The sequence below is a fragment of the Cervus canadensis genome, chromosome 21 (assembly GCF_019320065.1).
Source record: "Cervus canadensis isolate Bull #8, Minnesota chromosome 21, ASM1932006v1, whole genome shotgun sequence".
Classification (NCBI taxonomy): Eukaryota; Metazoa; Chordata; class Mammalia; order Artiodactyla; family Cervidae; genus Cervus; species Cervus canadensis.
Window position 1 is genome coordinate 44,312,987 of NC_057406.1, and position 23,737 is coordinate 44,336,723.

Below are 23,737 nucleotides of genomic sequence, written 5' to 3' on the forward strand. Positions count from 1 at the left end.
CTGAACTGAACTGAATGACTAAGAATTTCAAACATCTTTTCATGGGCTTATTAGGCATTTTCATATCTTCTTTGGAAAAATATCTGTTTAAACCTTTGCCCACTTTTAAACTGGGTTCTTTTCTTAGCATTATGTGGATAAATGTGACATAAAGAGAATAAACTTTGGAATTAGATACATGGGGTTTCCAATCCCTGCTCTCAGTAACCTTGGATAAATCCCTTAATAACAAGCCACAGTGTCCTACCTATAAATAGTATTGGCTCCATGTATTTGAGAATTAAAAAACAAAATGTGTGTAGATGTGTGACACAATCAAGAGCAATCATTATTATTGGTAATTTTTACCATCTGAAATTAATCCCTTATTTTTAAAATGCTATTGATTAATTCATTCATATATTAACTGGTGATATTTTGAACCCACTATGTGTTAGACATTTTGATTATTCCATCATCTGACATTAAAGAATCAGAGAGTTTAGCAGATAGGAAAAGCTGAATATGTAAGCAAATGATATAGTGAGGTAAATATTTTAATTGTGAGAGGTACAGGGAACTCTTGGAGGTCTGAGGAATGATTGGGGCTTTGTGTCTAGGCCACTAATAACCTACTTGTTTGACAAAATAGGTTGTAATTCTTTGTTTCACATGTTAGTGAAGTTAAGCGCCAAAACGGAACCCCACAGACTGAAATTCCCTTTTTATTACCTATGAGAACTGAATTAAGTTGCAAATGAGAATTAGAGACTAAATATACTACAATTATGATCTTTAGCCCTTATTCAGAATAATGGAAATACTAGGATCCCATGTTTTCTTTAATCTTAATGCCTCCTCAGGCCTTATCTGGGAAACAATAAAACCAGTGCCCTTCAGGAATCCTGAGAGCTGACTGAGCCAGCTAAGTTACTCGTGCCCTTAGAGACGCAAAAACAGAAGGCCGAGGACACTTGGTCAGTATTTACTTTTACAAATTCAATCATCGTTTGTATGCATAAAATATTTACTAGTGGAAAAATGGTCATTTTTCCATTTCCACATATATTGTAGTTTTTGAAACTACAATATATTGTAATTTTTGAAACCATAATTTTCTCTGCTTTTTCTATCTAGAGAGCTAGAGCAAAGAGTTTAAAAGATACCAAAATTTCATATGATTAATCATATGACTAAAAAATCTTATTAAGAATTAACTATTATTGTAAAGTAATTAGCCTCCAACTAATAAAAATAAATGGGAAAAAAAAGGATTAACTAACACTATACTGTTTCTATACCCCCACACATGTACTATTTTATTCCACTAAATATTTACATTGCTAAGATATATGACTGTAGTTCCAGTTATAGTATTAAGGTTTTGAATGCCAAGACTAAGACAATTTGCTTTTCTCACTATTTGAAATGACTCTGAAGTTTCTCCACCTTGTGGAATAATTATTATATATATATTTATTATATATATATTATATATTTATTATATATATATTATATATTCATATATATATAAACACATACATACACACACGTGTGTGTGTATTTTAACTTTGTGTGTTTGGTCACTAAAATTCACCTCATAAGAGGGAACAGGAGTTAAATTACAACTTATCTTCTACTGAATGTAATTGTTTTAAGACAAATTGAAGTACATTTCCAGCTCTTACAAAATTGGCAAGACACAAGTGAAATACCACAGAGATATGAAGCCTGGGGTTGTAAACCAGAAGTTAGATATCGGTAACTTCAGCTTCTTTCCATGTAGCTTCACCCTCCACTCACTCCATAATATTAACAATTGAACCGGGAGACTAGGCTTCTAGACACACAGATCTGATCTAGGCTTCCAACTATCTATGAGATGGACCTTCCAAATGCTACAGCACTGAAAAGGAATTAGTCTTAAGAAAATTTGCAAAGTGATACGTTAAACTCATTTTTGTACCTTTACAATACTCAAAATTTGACCTAAATATACATGTGATTCACTTTCTGCAAAGCATGTTCATGAAAAGTTGAATGTACAAAATATACTATTTGGAGAATCAACCTTATTTTCCTGTTGGCTTGTATTTTATTTTCAGAGATGTCAGCTCTCACACTAACATCTTAGCTTTCCAGTATTTTTATCCTTTAACCTCTCTGTTAAGCAGTCCAAAGCCCATAAACAAATACTTAAATGTTCTGGGGAACCTTTGAAAGGAACTTCACAGGGAATTGCTTTCCTGGGTGCAAAAATTATTTTGTAACACCTCTAGTTCTTAAGTCTTCTGGTTTCCTAATCATCAAGTAAAAAGAGTAATCTTAGGCAACTTCTGCCATTAAAAGAGAATATGTCTTACTGTTTAGAGGGAAATTCGTTTGCAGTCTTATGGTCAAGACACGAGCAATCTCCAACCATGAACAGATTTTCCTGACTTGTCCTGTTTCCTAGTAAGGAAACACCAGGTAGTAATGGAGTATAGAGAACATTCTGACACCTTCTATTATTATATCTGTAGTTACTCATTGCCAAGGGACTACTGGCAAAGCTATACCATACTAACATAGGAACACTGAAATAAGAACATTAAGATTTTGAAATGAGTTGAGAATAGTCTCACACTAACTGGGTCAAATTGACAGTTTCTATTTTGCTAACATTAGGAACAACATTGTGTCCGCGTTGGTGATAGGATTACCCATTCCTCCATGTGACACATCAAATGCCTGGTGATGCTGATGCCTTTCACTAGCTGTGAAAATGATTTAGGGCTGGAAATGGAAGTAAAGAATGGTAGGTCCAGAAATCCCTCTTTCTAGTATACCCAAAGATAGTCATCAAAGATGATTCACACTCTCCAAAAGACAGGTACTTCTAAATTATTTTCTTTGTAGATTTTCTAGACTTGATTTTACTCTTTCTTCCCTTTGGACCATTTCACTAATGAACAGAAGAGAAGAGAAAACCAATGATAATTTCAGGTTCAACATTAAAATGCAGATGACTTGGATAGATTACCTATTCCTTTGTAAAGAGTCTCTTTAGTGAGAGTTTGTCCTTGGTAGCATATTGAGGGTAGAGGTGGGGTACAGTAATAAGAACTCTGAATGTACAAATTACTAGCACTATTACTATCTCTCTGTACCTTAGTTTCCCTTATCTGTGAAACAGTATTGAAAATGCTCATCTTCCAGGATTGTAGTAAGGATCAAGGGGAAAAAAAATGCATGGGAACGGGCTTTATAAAATGTAAACACGAAGAGCTTTTGGTGGTGGAAATAGTCTTTGCTCTCTTGTGTCCTCATTGCTCAGTTTATTTATTTATTTTTTGGCCACGCCACACCGACCTGCATCTTCTGCAATAAAAGTGCGGAGTCCTCACCACCAGACCACCAGAGAATTCCCTTCGCTCGGTGTAGAGTCCACGATCCATGATGATTATTAATTCCTGGAGTCTACCTCCACCTCTCTTGCCCTCATGCCCTTTCTACGCTCTTTTTTACTCTGTTCTTGACATATTATCAAGATTAAATCTACTGTATAGATTAAATTTTTACAGTACAACAACAGTAAAAAGGGATGGACAATGAATTTAACCTGAGATCTACTCTTCATTAACTTCTGGGAAGTCAGTCAGCACTCCCAAGCCTCAGTTCCTCATCTAAGAAAGAAAGTGATGATGACACTTCACCCAGCTGTTGTGAAGATTCAGTTCAGTAACGCCTGTAACATGACAGCGCAGAACCTGGCACACAGTGAGTGGAAACTATTATCAGCAGTTTTTATAATCCGTGACAATTATTTTTTTCTCTGCTGAGAACTCGGACCTGACACTAATTTACAAATGTGCATTTCCAAATATACGTGTATGTTTGCTATAAAACTATTTTAAAATTTTGATTTAATATTCTCATTTAATAACCTTATTGTTTTTAAACCCTATGTTCCTTTCCTTAATACCTTGAAGAGTCAAGAGCTTTCAAATTAATACATATTTACAGTACAGCAAAAAATTTTTTAAAAGAATATAAAACTATGGCCTTAAATCTGTCCTGAATTTATAAAACATGTCATATAAGATGTACAAATATAAATATGTGAATAAAAGTATTCAGATTTAGAGGGGAACAGTGTTTGTAATGACACTATATGAATGATTCTGCTACCTGCCTTACACAGCTAGTAGCTAAGTAATATCTTCCTCAAACCTCACTCTGGTTCCACAAATTTTGATGTTTACCTTCAGATTTAAAACACATTAGTCAAATCACTGACACTCTTTTATAAGAGTTTCTGGTTACAAAAGAAAAATCCACCTTAACCTTAGTATAACTCAAGGCATTTAAACAAGTCTCCACAGCATTCTAAGGCCTCTGTGTTATCCAATGAATGGTATTTTAGTAAAACAATGAAACATTCCATGTTCCTTCTTATTACCATCCATCATCCCACAGCTGTAAAATCGCCAACTGCTGGGAAAAAGGGAACTAAATCAGTCCTCCCCAGCTGCACAGAGAAAAAGCTTAAGATCTCCCTGCCACATTATTTCTGGGATCCCAGCAGGCTGGAATCAAAGTACCGTTTTCCTTGACACAACACCCCTAGCTAGCCTTATAAATATGTCAAAAAGCACCTACTCTATGATTTATTCTTGTTATTATTGGGAAAGAAGTGTCTGTGAGAGAAGTGGTAGAAAAGACAATGCAAGATAACAATAGTGATGTGAACAGTGGCGACCGAATGTAAGGCAGTGGCTACCCTGTTTTTAAGCCTCACAATAACTGTGTGAGGTAGACACTGATCTCATTTCCTTAGTGAAAATTTTCTTGCTGCAGTGGTGGCAGACTCACTGTTTTTCATAGAACGTGATTTTTATAATATGATCTATTGATAAAACCCCTCAGCTATGGGAGGACAAACAGGCTGACCATTATTGTCAGAACTAGGGCTTCTCACGAAGCCTCTAATATGGGCTATTTCTCGTGCCGGATCCACAGAGGAACCCCCAACACCATATAGTGCTTCCTTTAAAGCTTCCACAATATTACAGTGGAGTGATGGGCAGGTTTTGGGAGGCTCTGACTTTCTTACACATGTAAATTCTTAGAGAAAAGCTGTAAATATAAGGATGGGGAAGAATTTAGAGCCACAAAGCCACCAATGTTTCTGCCCCCATTTCACTATATGTTCTTTTTTGAAAAACATTGCTGAGTGTTAGCACTGTGGTTGAAAGAAATGATTCACTTGCCACCATCCACCCTCCTTTATCCCCCTTGTGAATCTCACAAGCTCCGAGGCTGAAGACAAGGTTTTCTCTGTTCTCTCTCATCAGGAAACTCACTGAGTGACCTGTGGCTGTCATGAGAGAGGCAGCCAGTTGCCTGTGTCCCCCGCCACAGAGGTGTGGCTGACTCTGTCATGTAGACGGAGAATTCCTTGGTTGGCCACTCCACCTACTCAGGTGGGTGTTAGACCTGTGAAATGAAACTTGCCAGTTTGGTCAGGGATGTGCCGCCCATTGTGGGAGAAGCCCTCTTTCTTGAGGCTAGAGGCAAGTTGAATCTGAGCACTAACAACAGTTGGCCATGCCTTTCATTTCTTGCAACCATTTTTTTTTTTGGCAAATCTGGGCTGGTCTCAGGGATTAAGGCAATCAGGACTCCACTGAGAATACATGGGATGGATCAAGATCTGCAAGTGCAATTTCACCCTTTTGGCTCCATCAGCCTCTCTGTAGAACCACAGTGAAGGCTCCCACATGCTCACATGTACGCACAGGACTGGCAGAGAGAAACACGAATGCCCTCTTTAATGAAGTGTTGCACAGCCAAGACATCCTTGTTACCATCACCACTGGCAAAGCTCTTGATCATCTGGCTGAAGATTATATAGAATGGCTGTATTTTAAGACTTCTGCCATCAGCAGACCATGTCAGAAAGGGGAAAGGGGTGCCTCTGCCTTGCTGCTGGTACCGATAACACCTCACTTCAAATCTGGGTATCAAGGCCTGCAGGGGCACTGGGGCAGCAGCGGCTGAGGCTGAAGCACTGGGAATTGATGATGTCCCTACCAGCTAGTGTGTAACAATGCTTGCTTTTATTGAGGGGCCACAGCTAGGCCTGGCTGTCCTTGCCCTCAGAAGCACAGAGGGATCCCTGTGGAGAGTCACAATGGTCAGGTAGCCTGGGGGTCTGATACGATTGGTCTTCAGTTTGCAGCTTACCAGGCTTCATATCTTGACCAGCTTGTCCCAGGCACAGGAGACAGTGACGGAATTGCTGCTATTGAGTGAGAAGCATATGGAAGACACCAGTCTCAATGGCTTTCAGTGGCTCTCACTCTGGACAGTGTATTTGCAAATACCCAGAATATATAATAAAAACTTCTGGGATTTTCTCTTCAGCCTTAGAAAGTGTTGCTAGAATTGGCAAAGGATAGGCAGAGATAATCTGCCAACTTGAAAGTTTATATTCAGAAGATTTACTTAAAAAAAAAAAAAAGAAGCTATTGCTTTTAAATGCATACCCATGAATGCTTTATAAGGCTCTTGAGAATTCCGGTAATTTAGTTTGGTTGATCAGTCATTCAGGTTGTCTCACAGGTCGTGAGACAAATCAAATGTCCTGTTCTGTGCCACTCATGTTTTGGAAGCCTCTAAGCTTGTATCCGTCCTCAGGACTCTACCCTGAAATTATCCTCTAAGGCTCAGGTTACAGGAGACAGTTGAAGAAACAGGAGGCCAGTACTGTGGTCTATTTGGGCTGCTAGAAGAAAGTACTATAGACTGGGTGGATTACAAAGGACAGAGATTTACTTCTCAGAGTTTTGAAGGCTGAACGTCCGAGATCCAGGTGTCAGCCTGGTCAGGTACTGGAAGAAAGCCTTCTTCTAGGTCGCAGACCGCTCACTGTATCCTCACCGGACACAAGGAGAGCTAGCAAGCTGTCTGGCCTCTCCTTTTCAGAGCACTAGACCCATTCATGAGGGCTCCACTCTCATGACCTAATCACGTCCCAAAGGCTCCATCTCCATGTACCATCACACTGGGACTAAGGGCTCAACAGAAAAATTTGGGGGTGGGGACACAAACATTCAGTACATTGCAGCCTGCAGGCTCTCCTTTCACTAACGCACCTAAATATAATGGCAGAAAGTTATTAACTTCTTACCTTATACAGACTTGTTTTCAGTCCAGTTGGTTGACATGTCTCTAGAATATCTAGGTTACTTTCTATTTGACTAATACCTGAACCCAATAACTTAGGTATAAAAAATTATTTCATCATTTATTTGAAACAATATTGATTCAAAAACCCATTAATGAGTAGAAACTAGTAGATGTTTGTTGAATGAATATTGCACTTTCTTCCACTTGGGAGCCCCAGCTTCACTTTGAAGTAATAGCATTATTTCTATTCTTGTTACTTCCTGGCTGCTGTCCTAATCATTTCAGTTACCCCAATGCTACGCTGCACCCCGCTAACTCAGCCGAGCTAACAAGATTATCACGTTGGCTAACTGGTTCATGGTCCCTGGTGGCCCTATCCAGAAAAAAGACAAATGTGAAAAAAAAAAAAAGACAAATGTGTATGTCAGCTCTTTAGGTAACAAAGTAAGGATAATCTGAAGCCTTTTAAATTTCTTTATTTTTGATTTGGTTTGATTAGACGTATCAGAAAAAATGTAGAAAGAATCAGAATGCTCTCCTATTTCCCTACCCTCCATTCACACCTCCACCTGAATCCCAACATGGTACTTGCTGTCTGAGACACTCTGTGCCTTTTTTGGAAGAAGATGAGGTGAGGACAAACGGTGACAGTAATTTACATCCTCTCCCTATTCCTATGTTGCTATCATTCAACCAAACACCTGCTGAACACCTTCTTCTGGCTCAGGTACACACTAGATCCTGAGGAGACACAGATCACACAGTGTCTGTCCTCCTGGGAGATGCAAACAAGTAAAAGTTCACAGGAAAATGCAATAAGTCTGAGCCTAGAGGAAAGGGCATTTAAATCTGCCTTAGGGTGAGAGGCCACTCTTAAGAGAGGAAAATAATCCGTTCTACTGGCTGGCAAGCAGAAGATACCAGGAATTAAACTAAGGTTCTTGGTTTTTACACTCGAAAATCTATTTAACAATAGTACCCATTTACTGTCAAAGTTGGTTTCTATGTGATAATGCCACAACTATGATTATGCTAACCTCTCCTACTGCTCACCTTACACTTTATATCTGAAGGTCACGGCACTAAAATCTGGCATGAATGTTTTCCAAGGAATCTGGTTATCATGCTGGACTATTTATAATTCAAAAATGGAAGATTAAAAAAAAAAAAACAAGTTAATAGGCACATCCTGGGATGGCCATGGCATTGGAGGAGTGAATCATCAGAGGAAGAAAGCAGCATTATGCAAGCACGGACTCACGGTAAGAGAAACCAGACTGTCTAAGGGCTTTCTTCCTGAGCGAGGACTTGTTTTACATACCACGTGGAATGCACCAGGGGCCTTGACGGGTCTGAAGCCATCAACAGGTATGCACTGGTCAGCATGGCCGTTACAGAAGCAGCTGCCCTTAACAATGAAATCATAGACTGCATAGTGTGTAAAATGCTGAGGCTTTGTACTCAGGTGGTTTCTCTGACAGGGACAAGACTGTCGTTTCAGCAGCTGCACACGGAGGTTGGTGATCTTCAGCTGCTCCTGCACCTTGGCACTGTAAGGGTTCTCATCATTCGGTGGTGACAAAGCTCTGAAAATAACCTGTAAAGAAAAAGAAAACGCGGTGCATATACAGGACTGTGTGCAAACCCTGGTCTTTGGCCCCGTGTAGTCCTGCTTTGCTTTATACCTTTCGTCATCTACAAATGATAAGGTAAGAGGGTCTCAGACCTTGATCCCATCTGGGGAAGAGCTGCCCTATTATTCCAAGGAACAGATGTGCTGCCTGTTTGGATGCAGAAGTATAAACTTAGTAACAGAAGAAACCTGACTCTTGGGATAAAGGCAGCCATACAAAGATCTTGGGAGAAGAGCCTTCCAAGCAGAAGGAACAGCAGTTTAAAGGCCTTTAAGTAGAATCAAGCTTGGCTTATTCAAGGAAGAACAACAAGATCAGTGTGACCAGGGTCCAGGGGACAAGGGGACAGTGTTCGGAGAGGAGGACAGAGCCCTTGTATGACAGATTATGAATAGATTGCCCTTTAAAGGCCATGGTAGAGTCATTCTAAGCGTAGTGGGAAGCCACTGGAAGGTAATAGGCAGAGAAGTGATGTGATCTGATTTGCATTTCTAAAAAAGGGAACTTACTCTTACTTTTGTGAGGAGGGTAGATTACAAAGAGTAAAGAACAGAAGCAAGACCAGTTAGGGAGAGACTGCAAAATAATAAAGATCCAGGAACTTATATTTCTAAATGAAGTATGACCCTTTCAAAGGCTCATCAGTTATTAACTGAGGCCACTTCCACTAGAAATAATTTTGGTCCTCCTTTTCTGGATCCTCCTGGCAAGCTTGTGGCATTTATATATTTGGAATATTTTTGTGTGTTAGTCACTCAGTCATGTTCAACTCTGCAACCCCATGGACTGTAGCCCGCCAGGCTCTTCTGTGCATGGAATTCTCCAGGCAAGAATATTGGAGTGAGTTGCCATTTCCTCCTCCAGGGAATCTTCCCAACCCAGGGACTGAACTCAGGTCTCCTGCATTACAGGCAGATGCTTTACCAACTGAACTTCTAGGGAAGCCCGAAAGTGAAGTCACTCAGTTGTGTCTGACTCTCTATGATTTCATGGATTGTAGCCTTCCAGGCTCCTCCGTCCATGGGATTTTCCAAGCAAGAATACTGGAGTGGGTTGCCATTTCTTTCTCCAGGGGATCTTCCCAACCCAGGGATCAGACCCAGGTCTCCCCTCATTGCAGGCAGACTCTTTACCGTCTAAGCCACCAGAGAAGCCACAATATTTTTACTGGTAGTAAATATACAACCCTTTGAGAATGGATCTGATTTCTGAAATTAGTCAAAAGTCATTTAAATCCGAAGAAGGCAATGGCACCCCACTCCAATACTCTTGCCTGGAAAATCCCATGGACAGAGGAGCCTGGCGGGCTGCAGTCCATGGGGTCACAGAGTCGGGCACGACTGAGCGACTTTACTTTCACTTTTCACTTTCATGCAGTGGAGAAGGAAATGGCAACCCACTCCAGTACTCTTGCCTGGAGAATCCCAGGGACGGGGGAGCCTGGTGGGCTGCCGTCTATGGGGTCGCACAGAGTTGGACACGACTGAAGCAACTTAGCAGCAGAAGCAGCATTTAAATCCAATGCAGTAAGTAATAAACCTGATTGAGTTAGTTAACAGCACTTTTTGTGAAAAGCAAAATATAACTAAGTAATGATTTTTTTTATTGTTTAGGTTGTCGATAGATTCTATAGGCAATTTAAGGTGTTAGGAGGGAAGGAGGAAAACCAGAGGGAGGAAGGCTCAAACACTTGAGCACACTCAACACTTGAGCACACTCAACACTCAACACATGAGTGTTGAGTTGCCTCAACACTCATGATGTGTTACACCTCATCATGCAGTTAAACAAAACAGACAAAACCTCAATTAATCTCACTGATTTATATACTAAGAAACAGGAAGCTCCTTTGAAAAATTCTTAAGCATCTCTTGGCTTTAAAAAAAAAAATGTCAAAACCCTATTTACAAAAAAACAGAAATATTTTGATAACCACATACAGCCATCCCTTGGTATTCAGGAGGACTGGTTCCAGCACTGCCCCCGCCCCAATACCAAACTCTGCAAATGCTCAAGTCCCTGAGTTGGTCCTGCAGATCCACAGATATGAAGCCTGTGGATACAGAGAGCTGACTGTAGTATGAAAGAAATTATTAAAAACTAAGCTTTGGATAAACTCTCATTTAGAGAGAATGTATGTAAAAGTGACTTTCCAGAAAAAAAAAATTTTTCCTTAAGGAATATAGAAAAATTTCATTTTACAAATCGATTTTGCATGGAAAGTATGAAAAGACAAGACTCTACTGTGTAGGATCAGGTTTTCAGGTCTACTGGTACAGAACTGTCCTCAGTGAAATATAACTTAAGGCAAGGTGTTAATTCAATGGACACTAGGCATCCTCTAGCCAATTCTCCATCCAGCACCCAGACTGACTTCTTCATTAACAGAAATTGGACCATGTCCCTTGCTTAAATCCATACCCACCCGAAGACCTCCCATTTCTGTCAGAATAAAATACAAAATCCTTATAATGGCCCTGCTTTATTTTTTATCTTAGTGATATTATTACCTGCACATTATAGTTGTTTAATGTTTTACTAGTAGTCTTCCCAATATAGAATATAAACTTTTTTTTTTTTTTTGGGCTGCACCACAAGGCATACAGAATTTTAGTTACCTGACCAGGGATCAAACCCATGCCCCCTGCAGTGGCAGCACGGAGTCTTAACCACTGGACTGCCAGGGAATTCCAGTTCCCTGGCATGTGAACTTCTTGAAGGGAGTTACTGATGTACCTTAGGACAGTGCCTGGCACAGAACAGGCCTGCTATTCAATAAATTTTTGGTAAATGAATTGATTAATTATAACATTGTTCTCAGCATTCAAATAACAGGTGAGAATTTGAAATTTTATAGGGTCGTAAACAGATTCACATACTGAGTTCATGTCACAGCACCAGAAGGGAACAGGTAAGTTATATTAAAGCAATAGTTATAAATAATGAATTATGAACCAGTATATAGCTAATTTTGAACTTGCAAAACTTAAGAAAGCTGTGTCTTAAACAAGTCTGTCCCCTTCATTCACATGTAAGGTGGCAGAAAGCAACACATTATCGACTAAAATTTTCCAACAAATAATATGTCACCTATTTGAAAGTCAACATAGAACTAATGTCTTTTGAGACTTCCCTAGTGGTCCAGTGGGTAAGACTCGTGCTCCCAACGCACGGGGCCTGGTTCCCTTCCTGGTCAGGAATAGGATCCCACATGCCACAACTGAAGTTCTTGCACGTCACAACATGTGCCGCAACTAAGACCAGCCACAGCCAAGTAAATAAATATTTTTTTGAAAGAATGAATGTCTTTTTCTTTGAACAACAGACTAAACAGAACATGATTTTATATTTCCAATGATTAAAAAATTTTTAAAAAGCAGTGACTTCATTGTGAGATTTACATAGGGTTTATTTTCCATATGACTCTCAAACACTGGCATTGTTAGACACTTGTGAAGAACTCTTGCTCTAAATAAGATCAGTGACGTGGCTACCTCCCAATTTATTAACCAGTGGTGCAAGGGCATGGAAAAGCGTAACCAATGCTAAGTAATGTGTTCCACTGAAAAGTCTTTGCATACTACACTGTCACCCACCCATCCGTCTCCTGAACATTGGTGGCCACTGTTTGCTCTCGCTGCTCCTGGCACATTTTCACCCTTGACATTTACCCTAGCTCCCTCCCTCTCCCTCCCCGTGAGAACTGTTCAGCAAATGCGAGGCTACAGGAAGATCTGTCAAGGTTTGCAGGAACTCAGAGGCTCTGTGGCTTCCTGAAACCAGCCTGTGGACGCTGAATGGTGTCTCTGTGCTTGGTGTGCATGACACCCCAGCTGGCACGCTGATATCGGCAGGGAACGGGCACGGTGACCCCCGAGGCTGCGTGCTGGAGAGGAGACAGCAGAGTGCCACAGACACAAAGTGGACGGGAACTTAAACCATGAAATCTTTTCTTCCAGAAAGGAGACGCCTTAATCTGATACCCTGGGAAATGGATCTGCCCTGCACCAGGAAACAAAGAGTGTGCCAATCCAGATGCTTCAAACTTCTGGCAGGTCGCCTTTTGGGTCCCACCCAGTTTTTCTTCAAACATCCACAGAAGAAGCCTGTATGGCACTACTAAAATGAAGGAAGGAACAGTGCAGAAGCTCTCCATATAACATCAGCCTCTGTGTCTTTCTTCCCATCAGGAACTGGGTGTACACAGGGGCCATCGCTGTTCCTCTGTCTGTGATTGCTTCTGAAGATGCACTCCTAACAAGACATCGGTAAAAAGCCAGAGCGGGATGAGGATCCAGCCCATTTCGATGTTTCCAGCTTGTTAGTGATACTGGCCAGGACTTCATGATCTTAGGCTTCCCAGGTGATTCAGATGGTAAAGAATCTGCCTGCAATGCAGGAGACCCTGGTTCGATCCCTGGGTTGGGAAGATCCCCTGGAGAAGGGAATGGCTACCCACTCCAGTATTTTTGCCTGGAGAATTCCATGGACAAAGGAGCCTGGCCAGTTACAGTCCATGGGGTTACAAAGAGTTGACACAACTGAGCGACCAGCACTCATGATCTTATCTTTTTAACTAAGAAATTTGATTATGTTTTAGTGATTAAACTATGCTTATTACAGGAAAATCTGCCACTCAAAGTGTAGAAAACATTAAAAACCTACAATTTGATCCACCTGGAAGACAGCCAGTGATGCCAACTTGATAATATTTCTCCATGTGAACTTCTATATGTATACATACAGAACATAATGTACAAACTTTGGCTCAACTTAGCAATACCTTGTGAATATTCTTCCAAATCATTAAAAATAACTCTACATCAGTTGTTCTCAACAACATCAGTGTTCTTACACTGATGGCCTCCTAGACCACTATCATCAGTAACAACCTGAGAACTTGTTCAAAATGCAAATTCTTGGGCCCTACACCAGATTGACAAATCAAAAACTCTGGAGATGGAGCCCAGCAATTTGTGTTTCAACAAGCCTTCCAGGTGATTTTGAAGCACAATAACATTTGAGAATCACTGCCACATAATTTAAAAACCTGCTTAGCATTCCATTGTGTGAATGACATAATTTATTCAGCCAGGCTGGTCTCATTAGGCATCTAAATTGTTTTCAGCTTTTCAGTATAACTAATTACAAAGTACAATGTTATAGCTAGAATATGGGAGTTTATAACAATATCTTGACACATTTCCAAATGTGAAAATCAAGAGTTATAGTTTCAAAACCTATCTGAGTTTCTTGAACGAAACATGTACGCTTTCTTACCCAATCTTTGGAATCCACATTTCTCAGGCTTGCCTCACTTCTCTAAGCCTGGAATGCCTCAGACTATGCCTACGGATCTAGATTCTTGGCTTAGGCTCTGCCATTTCTCATGCCCTACTAAAACAAAGAGATCTTTAAAAAATTCTGAACAGGTTAGAATCACCTATATGTTCTTTCTTTTCTAGAATACTTACAAAAAACTCTCAATAATACTGAGAATTAGTTTTAAAATGGCATTCTATATATTTACATAGCATTCTATTTATACTCAAAAATTCCAACAGAGTACCAACACAGTGTGGACAAAATAAGAAGTAGAGTAATATTAGGTATATAATAGTCAAGGAATTCTTTCCATTTTAAACTCATAATTTACTTACTGTTTTATACCTAAAATTGTATTGCCTGTGTAGAATCACAATACTTCAAGAAACTTAGTTATCACATTAAAAAAAAAAAACTAAAAAAAAAAACTTTTTAGCTGCTAGTTTGAGGAATATTTCGGGTCCAAGCTGATTACCCATTCGATGGATTCCTCTGGCACTTGTTCTTTCCATGATGGCATTTTTACACTAGCACATTGTAATTGCTTATTTACTTGTCTGTATCCCACATTAGACTCTGCTCAGTGGGCAAGGATCTTGTTTGCCTGGTTAACAGCTGTGTCCCCCAGCATGTCCCACAGTCTTTGGCAAATTGTAGCATTTCATAATTAAGTTGAATGAATAAATGAATGACTGATTTCTCCAAATAGCATTTTTTAAAAAGGAGAAGCCAAATAGGGAATAGGGTTTAGAAAAACAAAGAGCGCAAGATGGTCTTACAACAAGTTCTGCACTCCTGATGAGGAGTATGTGAACACACATATTTGTATAAATACCTATGTAAAAATACAGGTAGTACATTTCAAGTGGTTTCATAGATTATTTCCCTTCAGTAGCACACAAGATCTTTCATTTTCTTCAGAAAACAAATCAGGCAGGCATGAGCAAGGACCCAAACACATACACATACTAGATATTTCTCATGGTTTCTGGTCTAGTTTTTTTTTATCTACCAAAAATAGAAGCTTTAGGATCATAACTGCAATTGTTATTTAATGGTTTTTGAAAACCTAGATAGCTTCATGTTCTCAAAAGAGCTTTTGGTTTCAATGATTTTCTCTGTTTTTCTATTTCGTTTTTGCTTTTTTTAAAAAAAAAAATCTTTTTAAATTTATTTTTGGCTGTGCTGGGGCTTCAGTGCTGCTCGGGCTTTTCTCTAGCTGTGGTGAGTGGGGGTTACTCTTTAGTTGGCGTGGCTTCTCTTGCTGTGAAGCATGGGCTCCAGGTTGGGCAGGTTTCCGGAGCTGCAGCACACGGGCTCAATAGCTGTGGTGCTTGGGCTTAGGTGCTCCAAGGCAGGAGGGATCTTTCCAGATCAGGGAGCCAACCCATACCTTCTGCACTGGCAGGTGGGTACTTTACCACTGAACCACCAGGGAATGAGTCCCCTCACTTTTGCTTTTATCTTTATTACTTTCTTCTGCTTCCTTTGGGTTTTATTTTCTTTTACTAGTTTCTTGATAGAACTGTAGATCATTGTTTTGAGACCTTTTCCCCTAAGTGCTTCTTTAGTTGCAGCTCATAAATTTTTCTGTGCTGTATTTTCATTTATAATTCAGCAGAAATGCTTTATAATTTTCCCTTCTATGTCTTCTTTGACCCATGGGTTATTCAAAAATGTGTAATTTCCAAATATTTGGGGATTTTTCAGATACCTTCCTATTATTGATTTCTAAGTAATTCCTTTGTGATCAGAGAATAAACTTTGTATGATTTGAATATTTTTATATTTCTTGGCACCTGTCTTATGACCCAGTATATGACTTATCTTGATAAATGCCTTTGAAAAGATTTATATTCTACTGTTGTTGGTGAAGTGTTACATAAATGTTAATTACATCAAGTTGGTTGATAATGTAATTCAAATCATCTATATTCTTTTCCCTACTTGTTATATCATGATTTTCTCTACTTATTATATCAATTCAGTGAGAAAGTTGTTGAAATCTCCAACTATAATGAGCAGTTTATCAATTCCTTCTTGCAGTTTTTGCCACATTCATTTTGAAGCCTTTTTATTAGTTGCATAAACATTTAGGGTTGTTATGTTCTTCTGATGAACTGGCTCCTTAACCAGCATGAAATGTCCTTCTTTATCCCTGGCAATAGTCTTTGATCTGAAATTTACCTTGTCTGATAATAATATAGCCACTATGAGAAGCTTTTGATTAGTCTCAACACTTATCTTTTTCCACACTTCTCCCTTTAAATTATTTACATCTTAATATTTATAATGGATTTCTTATAAGTAGCATGATTGTGTCTTCTAAGAACTTTTATTCAATCTCATAATCTCTTCCTTTAACTGGAGTGTCTAAGCCTTTTAAATGTAATAATGATACACGTTGTGTTTAATCTACCATCTTGGTTTTTGCTTTATATTCTGTCCCCCTTCTTTTTCTATTTTCCATTAGATTGAACATTTTAGGGTCCTTTATATTTCCATTGTTATTAGTTATAACTCTTTTTTTAAAAAATAGTAATTGCCGTAGGGTTTATAGTATCCATCTCTAACTTAGCACAGCCTACCTTTAAGTATATTTACTACCTCACCAACAGTGTAAGAAACTTGTAATAGTGTACTCCCTTTCCTCCCCTCAACCTGCGTCACTGCTGTCTTGCATTTTAAACTCCACCACATATTGTTAATACTTTTCCTGTAAAAAGTCAATTATCTTTTTAAGAGATTTTAAAAATAATAAAAAGGTATTCTACACGTAGCCACCTATTTTCCCTTTTTGATGACCTTCATTCCTCTACATAGATCTAGATATCCTTCTGCCTGAAGGATTTCTTTTTAAAATTTCCTGCAGTGCAGGTCTGCTGATTGCCTTTTCATGCCTGAAAAAGTCTATTTCTTCTTTTTTTTTTTTTTGAAAGATATTTTTTCTGGGTATAGAAGTCTAGGTTAACTTTTTTTTTTTTCTGTCAGTACTTTCAGGATTCTGCTCAACTATCTTTTGGCTTGCATTGTTTCTGTGCAAAAGCTGCCGTTCTTGTATTTGTTCCTTTGTACAGACTGTGTTATTTTTTTCTCCCCCTCTGGCTGCTTTTAAGTTTCTCTCTTTGCTGTTGGTTGTTAGACTATTTGATTATAATGTGCCCTGGGGCAGTCTTCTCCCAGTTCATGTGTCTAAGGTTTGTTACACTTGTTTGTTTAAGGTTTGTTGGATCTATGGATTTCTTAGATGGATTTTCTTACAATCAAATTTAGAAAAACTTCATCCATTATTCCTTAAATTCTTTTCTGTTCCTCTCCTCTCTTTCATGGATACCAACTTATACATGTACTACAGCTCACTGATTTATTTTTTTAAATTGCTGATTTATTTATTTTCCTGCCTTCTGAAGTTGTTCCACAGCTCACTGATTCATTTATTTAAACTGATGATTTATTTATTTATCTGCCTTTTTTCTCCCTGCGTTTCATACTGGACCATTGCTACGGCTATGTATTGAACTTCATAAATCTACTCATCTGTAGTGTCTAATCTACTAATCCCATTTCATGTATTTTTCATCTGAGACATTGTATTTTTCAATAGTGGATGTTGAATTGGGATTTCTGCCACATTTTCCATGCTCCACTTAACATGGTCAGTCTTTCCTCTACATTCTTAAACATAAGGAATATAGTTATAACTGTATTAATAACCATGACTACTACCCCTATCATTTATTTGTGTCACTTCTGGATCTGTTTCTGTTTACTTTTCTACTCATCATGGGTTGCATTTTCCTGCTTTTTTGCATGGCTTCATTGGCTGCAAGACATTGTGAATTTTACCTTATTGATGGCTGGGATTTTTTTTTTATTCTTGAGCTCTTGTCTGGGGTGCAATTACTTGGAAATAACTTGAAGTTTAAATAGCTTTTAAGTTTTGTTACGTGGGACCACTGCATTTTTTAGTATAAGGCTAGTTCTGTCCTTTCACTCAGGCAATACCCTTCTAATTACGCATTACAAGGTTGAACTATAAAGTTTTCCACTGTGGCTGACTAATCCTGGTCCTGGGTGATCTCTAAAGATTTGTTCCCTCTGTCCTTTAAGGTGGTTCCTTCTCTGGCCTCAAGTAGGTTTCTTAAACACATGTGTTGATTGGTACTCTGCTGAAGACTTGAGGGGGACCATTTGTAGATCCCTGGAAGTCTCCCCCCATGCAGCTGTTTTTGTTTTTTTGTTTTTTTCTGGTGCTCCACTCTGCAAACTCTAGCCACCTTGGTCTTCTCAGATTCTCAGCTGTTTAATTCAGGAAATATATTAGGCTTCTCCTCAGTTGCTCCTCCCTGTGTCCCAGCCTGGAAACTCTAGGTAGTAAGCTAGGGCAATCATAGAGTTCACCTCATTTGCTACTGCTCTCTTCAGGGATCACTGGGATGTCCAATACCATCAGGGATCTGCTGCTTGATGTCCAATACCTGAAAACATTTGTTTCATATATTTTGTCCATTTTTTTAGTGGTTTCAGGCAGCAGGATTAGTCTGATTCTTGTCATTGCATCTTAGCTGTGAGCTGAAGTCTAAAGAACCAAGAGAGTTTAATTGTATAAAATATAATTTTAAAAATGGTAATTGAACTAAGTCCTTAGTTTTGTATAAAGTTATCATGGAAATATATTGACATTTTCATAATAAAGCTAAAAGTGTAGGAACCACACTTGGAACATTTAGTAGATAAAAAGGCTTGAAAAACAAATTAGTTTTTTTATTGGGCATATCAAACTAAGAAATATGAATAATAATTGAAAACATAAGCATCTGAACTTTGTAAGTTTATTCAGTAATTCTGTTTTGGTAATTTGTATATTTTAATAGACAGGAAAATCCTCATTATAACATTCTTTACAGTTTATGTGACTTATTATAATCTTCTACTTTATATTTTTAAGTTTATATCATGCTTTGATGCATCTTTGTATTCCCATCTAATACTGTCTGATAGATTAATAATACTATTGAAAGAGTGTGTTAATTAGAATCATGTTAAGACAGGCTTAAATTTTCTGATTTAAGAATAATAATATAGATATAATAAAATTTTGTTTATATAATGTGAATTTTATTCATAAGAGAACATACTAAGCACATAGTACTTCAGAAGAAAGTTTATCATCTGAAAAATATCTTAGTTGTTTGTCTTATACAACTCAAAAATTTTACTTTATTAAAAAAAGGATTTACTATAATCAATATTAAAATACTTTCTAAAAAAAAAATAATAAAATAAAATATTTTCTGAGTGCCAAATTTGAATAATGTATTTTCAGTAATAAATTTACATCAACTGCAAGAATGACAACACATTTAGAAAGGGAATCCCTGGTACTTTTGCCTAACATAATCTAATAAAAAGATAAAACACCTCTACCATAAAAACTAACTGTATATATTAGAAAAATAATCACACTTCTTCCCAACTCTACAGCATGACCTCTATACTGAGAGATATTTCCAATTGCATTCTAAAGCATTTGTTTCACGTGTTTCAAGTTGTTTGTCTCATGTTTGCTGCTGCCGCTGCTGATAAGTCACTTCAGGCGTGCCCGACTCTGTGCGACCCCACAAACGGCAGCCCACCAGGCTCCCCCGTTCCTAGGAGTCTCCAGGCAAGAACACTGGAGTGGGCTGCCATTTCCTCATGTTTACTAGTTCTTTACAAATAGCATCTGGTTAATTCATTTGAATCTCATTACTACACATTGACAACTGTTCCGTTTATTGCTAGGTTGATGACACATCTTAAGATCTAAACATAGAAACTAATATATCTGTCTTCATTTCTACTGTTCCTCAAGCTATCGTAAGATTGCAAACTCTCCTACTTAAAAAGTTCCTAGAATTCAGTGGGATTCACACACTCTAGTTTTGTATTGTCACCACACAAACAAGGAAGGCTTTATGTCACCTGGCTTCTGAAACTAGTTGCTGGCACCATGTAAGCTGACATTTTAGGAATCTGAGATGGAAAGCTGAAAGATTCTTTGAGTACCTGTACCCCAATATATTTTTGAAACCAGCTCTCTGCTGTCCTGGGTAGGTAATCTTTGGGAAAGTATGTGAAGTTTCAGGCCTCTTAAGGGTTGCAGTGAGTGGAGTTCTGGTTTCATGGGGAGAGAAGGCTGGACAAGGAGCAGACAGCATAATTAACAGGTGGGCGTCTGCGGCAGAGCAGCTGGTTGGGTTAATTTTAGAACATTTGTCCTTGACTGTGCCACTTTAAGTGGAGCACCTACTTGTCCTAGAGAAGTGTGTCTGTCTTTGGGCAGTGCCAAAATCCTTTTGCTTACACTCTGGAGCATTAAGCACCCTGTTTCATCAGATAGCCCACCTTTTAAAGTGGGAGGTTTTATCTACTAAACTAGTTCTTCTAAGATAGGACAATATAACCTAATAAACCTCTCAGTGGAGCAAGCTGAGGAATGCAGTGCACTCAAGTGACTTACTTGTACGATAATAACCTCGATTTGTAAGTACACAAAAGCCTCTTTGCATGTTTCAAGGACATATTTACAGTTTTAAAATGATGAAAAGGCAGCTTCTTAAATATCTTCAGGGGGAAGGGAAATGACAGAACTGCAAGGAGAAACAAGAAACAAGACAGAAGATCAAAATAAAAATAAAGACTGGAGCTAAAAATAAATTTTAAAACATTCTCCAATACATTTGGAATGCTGGCTTTTCCTTTGCCCTCAGTAGTTGGAGTCTTGGGATCTGAGTGTCAGGAGAGTCCTTAGCAACTCATGATCTAGTCTGACTAGAGGGAACTGAGGGGCAGACTGCTTAAAGTGATTTGCCAAAGGTCAGTAAACAGGTTTGTGACCAAGCTAAAACTAGCACCCAGTTTCCTGATTCCAGTCTCAGGAGTTTTCTAATATACCCCACTTTATACTTGTTTGGCAGCCAGCCATTCCTGAATTAAAGTTAAATTTAAAATGCAGGATTAAGGAGAATTTTATATATGATTTATCCCACTTCCCACTTGTCATCACCATAATGGATGGGACTAACTGTGCCACCTCTTTATTAATGGATGTGACTAACTGTACCCTTCATAAAAGTAACAATACTTACTCCTGTTTGGCTCACAGGGATGCAGAGAAGATTTTTAAAAAGATATCAGATATAGAAACATTTTGAAAAATCACTGCTCTTTATAAATAAATTGGTTGGTGAGTAGCTTTTTATTAGGGGCCTGCCTTGTTTCTGCCCATCTCCCTTCTTTGGGACCCAGCAGCCCAGAGGCTAGGGTTCATGACAGGCCCTTCAGACGAGGGCTGTGTGTCAACCTGAGTAACTTCCCAGTCTTTCCCTCTGTTTCCTGAGGGCATGGTCAGTCTACAGTCTGGAATACCCTCTGCTCACCTTGGGCCATCGATGCCTTCTGTTTGCCTCACCTATGCGGGAAATTGCATGCATGACCTCTCTGCTTTCACTGCCTGTCCCTTCCAACTCTTGCTCCCTCTTTGTACTCCAATCACACTGAACTCCTTTCTGTTCCTAGACAGCTCCATGGTCTCTCTCCCTTTCCCTTCCCAGATTTGGCCCATAAAATTTCACTGCCTGGAATCCTTTTCACATTTTTTTGCCATCGTCACCCACAGCTTGACTCCCCTTCCTTCCTTGGCCAACTCATTACCTATATTTTAGGTGTCATCTTAGCTGTCTTTCTTCACCATTCCTCTCCACTGTAAGTTTAGATGAGATGTTCTCATGTGCTACTTCAAGCACCTGTTAGTTCTTGCAGACTTCACACTACTGTGTCTATTTTAATTGCTTATATTACTCTCTAGACTGTGAGCCCCATGACTGCAGAGGGCCTTGTTTGCTTCTCCATCAGTATATAGCCAATGCTTGCCACATATATGTCGCTCAGTCATGTCCGACTCTTTGTGAGCCCATGGACTATAGCCTGCCAGGCACTGCTGCCCATGGAATTCTCCAGGCAAGAATACTGGAGTGGATAACCATTTCCTTCTCCAGGGGACCTTCCCGACCCAGGGATCGAACCCAGATCTCCCACGTTGTAGGCATTTTATTTTCCATTTGAGCTACCAGGGTCCCAAGAGTTAACACATATTTTTGGAAAGATGATACTCATGCTTAATAATAATTCACATGTCACACACTGCTTTCACCTTTATTTACCTCATTTCATCCTTGCAGTAAATCTATGGTTGGTATTATTCATTGCCATTTTTCAGACATAGAAATTGAGGTGTTAGTTGGCATGTCCAAATTCACACAGCTAGAAGCGGCAGAGCCAGTATTTGAGCCCAGGTTGTTGGAGCCCAAGTTCAGTGTCATTACTATTACATTACAACAAACTTTGTTTGGTTATAGAATAAATAAAAGTCTTAAGTAGGTGACCAAGGGAGAGACATAATTGGAGCTTCTCTACAGAAGAATAAATCTGGCAAAGAGAAGAGTCTGAACCATGGTGAAGGCAGTGGGGAAAGAGTAGGGTAGACAACCCATAGATAAGAGGCAAAATTAAAAAAAAATGAATATTAGAACAAAAACTAAGAACTAAAGGCTAAGCTTTAGGAGCCACTCATAATTAAAGGCAGAAGAAAGGAGATGAGCCAGAAATAATACAAAAGAAGGGTCAGTGAGCAATGCAGGAAAATATTAAAAATTCATTTTTCTAGAAGCCCAAGGAAGTGAGAATGCTAAGAAAGAAAGTTAGCTACTAGTGGTGAGCTGAGCACAAGAGGCAAGAAAGAAGACTGAGAAAAAAGGGTCGGGGTGGCTGGCTGACAGAGGACTTCTGAGAGCCTAGACGGAACAAGGGACGGTTTGTAAAAATTTCAAGAAAGAATAAGGGACAAAGAAGTGGAAGCAAAAAAGAAGTGACTGAAGAATTTTGGTAGTTTGTTTATTCATTAATCAGTTGATAGACATTTGGGTTGTTTACAGATTTTGAATAAAAGTGCTATGACATTCACACAGAAGTCATTGTGAGAACCTAAGTCACTTTCCCTGGGTATTTAGAAGAGGAAGTCCTAGGTGGTGTGATAAGAGTGTGTTTAATTTTGGGAACTGCAAGTCTGTTTTCTAAGGTAATTATACGATTTCCATTTCTCCTAGCAATATATGATGAAACTTTTAGTAGCTACACATTCTCACCAACACTTGGTATTGTCAGTCTTCTTAATTTTAGCCTTGATAGTGAATATGAATAGTCTCTCACTGTGGTTTTAATGTACATTTCCCTGCTGACTAATGGTGTTGGGCATCTTTTCATGTGTTTATTTGACATACATCTTCTTTGGTGAAGTATCTTTTCAAATCTCATGCCCATTTTTATTCTTGTTGTTTTTCTTCTTGTAGAGTTGAGTTCTATATATATTCTGATATATAATATGTATGTGGTAAAGAATCCGCCTGCCAATGCAGGATACATGGTTTGATCCTTGGGTGGGGAAGATCCCCTTGAGAAGGAAATGGCAACCCACTCCAGCATTCTTGCCTGGGGAATCCCATGGACAAAGGAGATTGGCGGGCTACAGTCCGTGGGGTCACAAAGAGTCAGACACGACTAAGCATGCATGCACGCATATTCAGATA

General features: G+C 38.9%; 1 protein-coding gene across 7 annotated transcripts in view; it reads right to left on the bottom strand.

Moving 5' to 3' along the window:
• The window catches only part of NTN4 (netrin 4), a 167,628-nt gene that overhangs the window by 64,734 nt on the left and 79,157 nt on the right, over nucleotides 1–23,737 (bottom strand). For all 7 annotated transcript variants that reach the window (XM_043440373.1, XM_043440372.1, XM_043440374.1 and 4 more), the window contains one exon: nucleotides 8,474–8,749. In XM_043440373.1, the coding sequence (XP_043296308.1) occupies nucleotides 8,474–8,749 (276 nt within the window). The remainder of the gene's footprint in view (nucleotides 1–8,473; nucleotides 8,750–23,737) is intronic.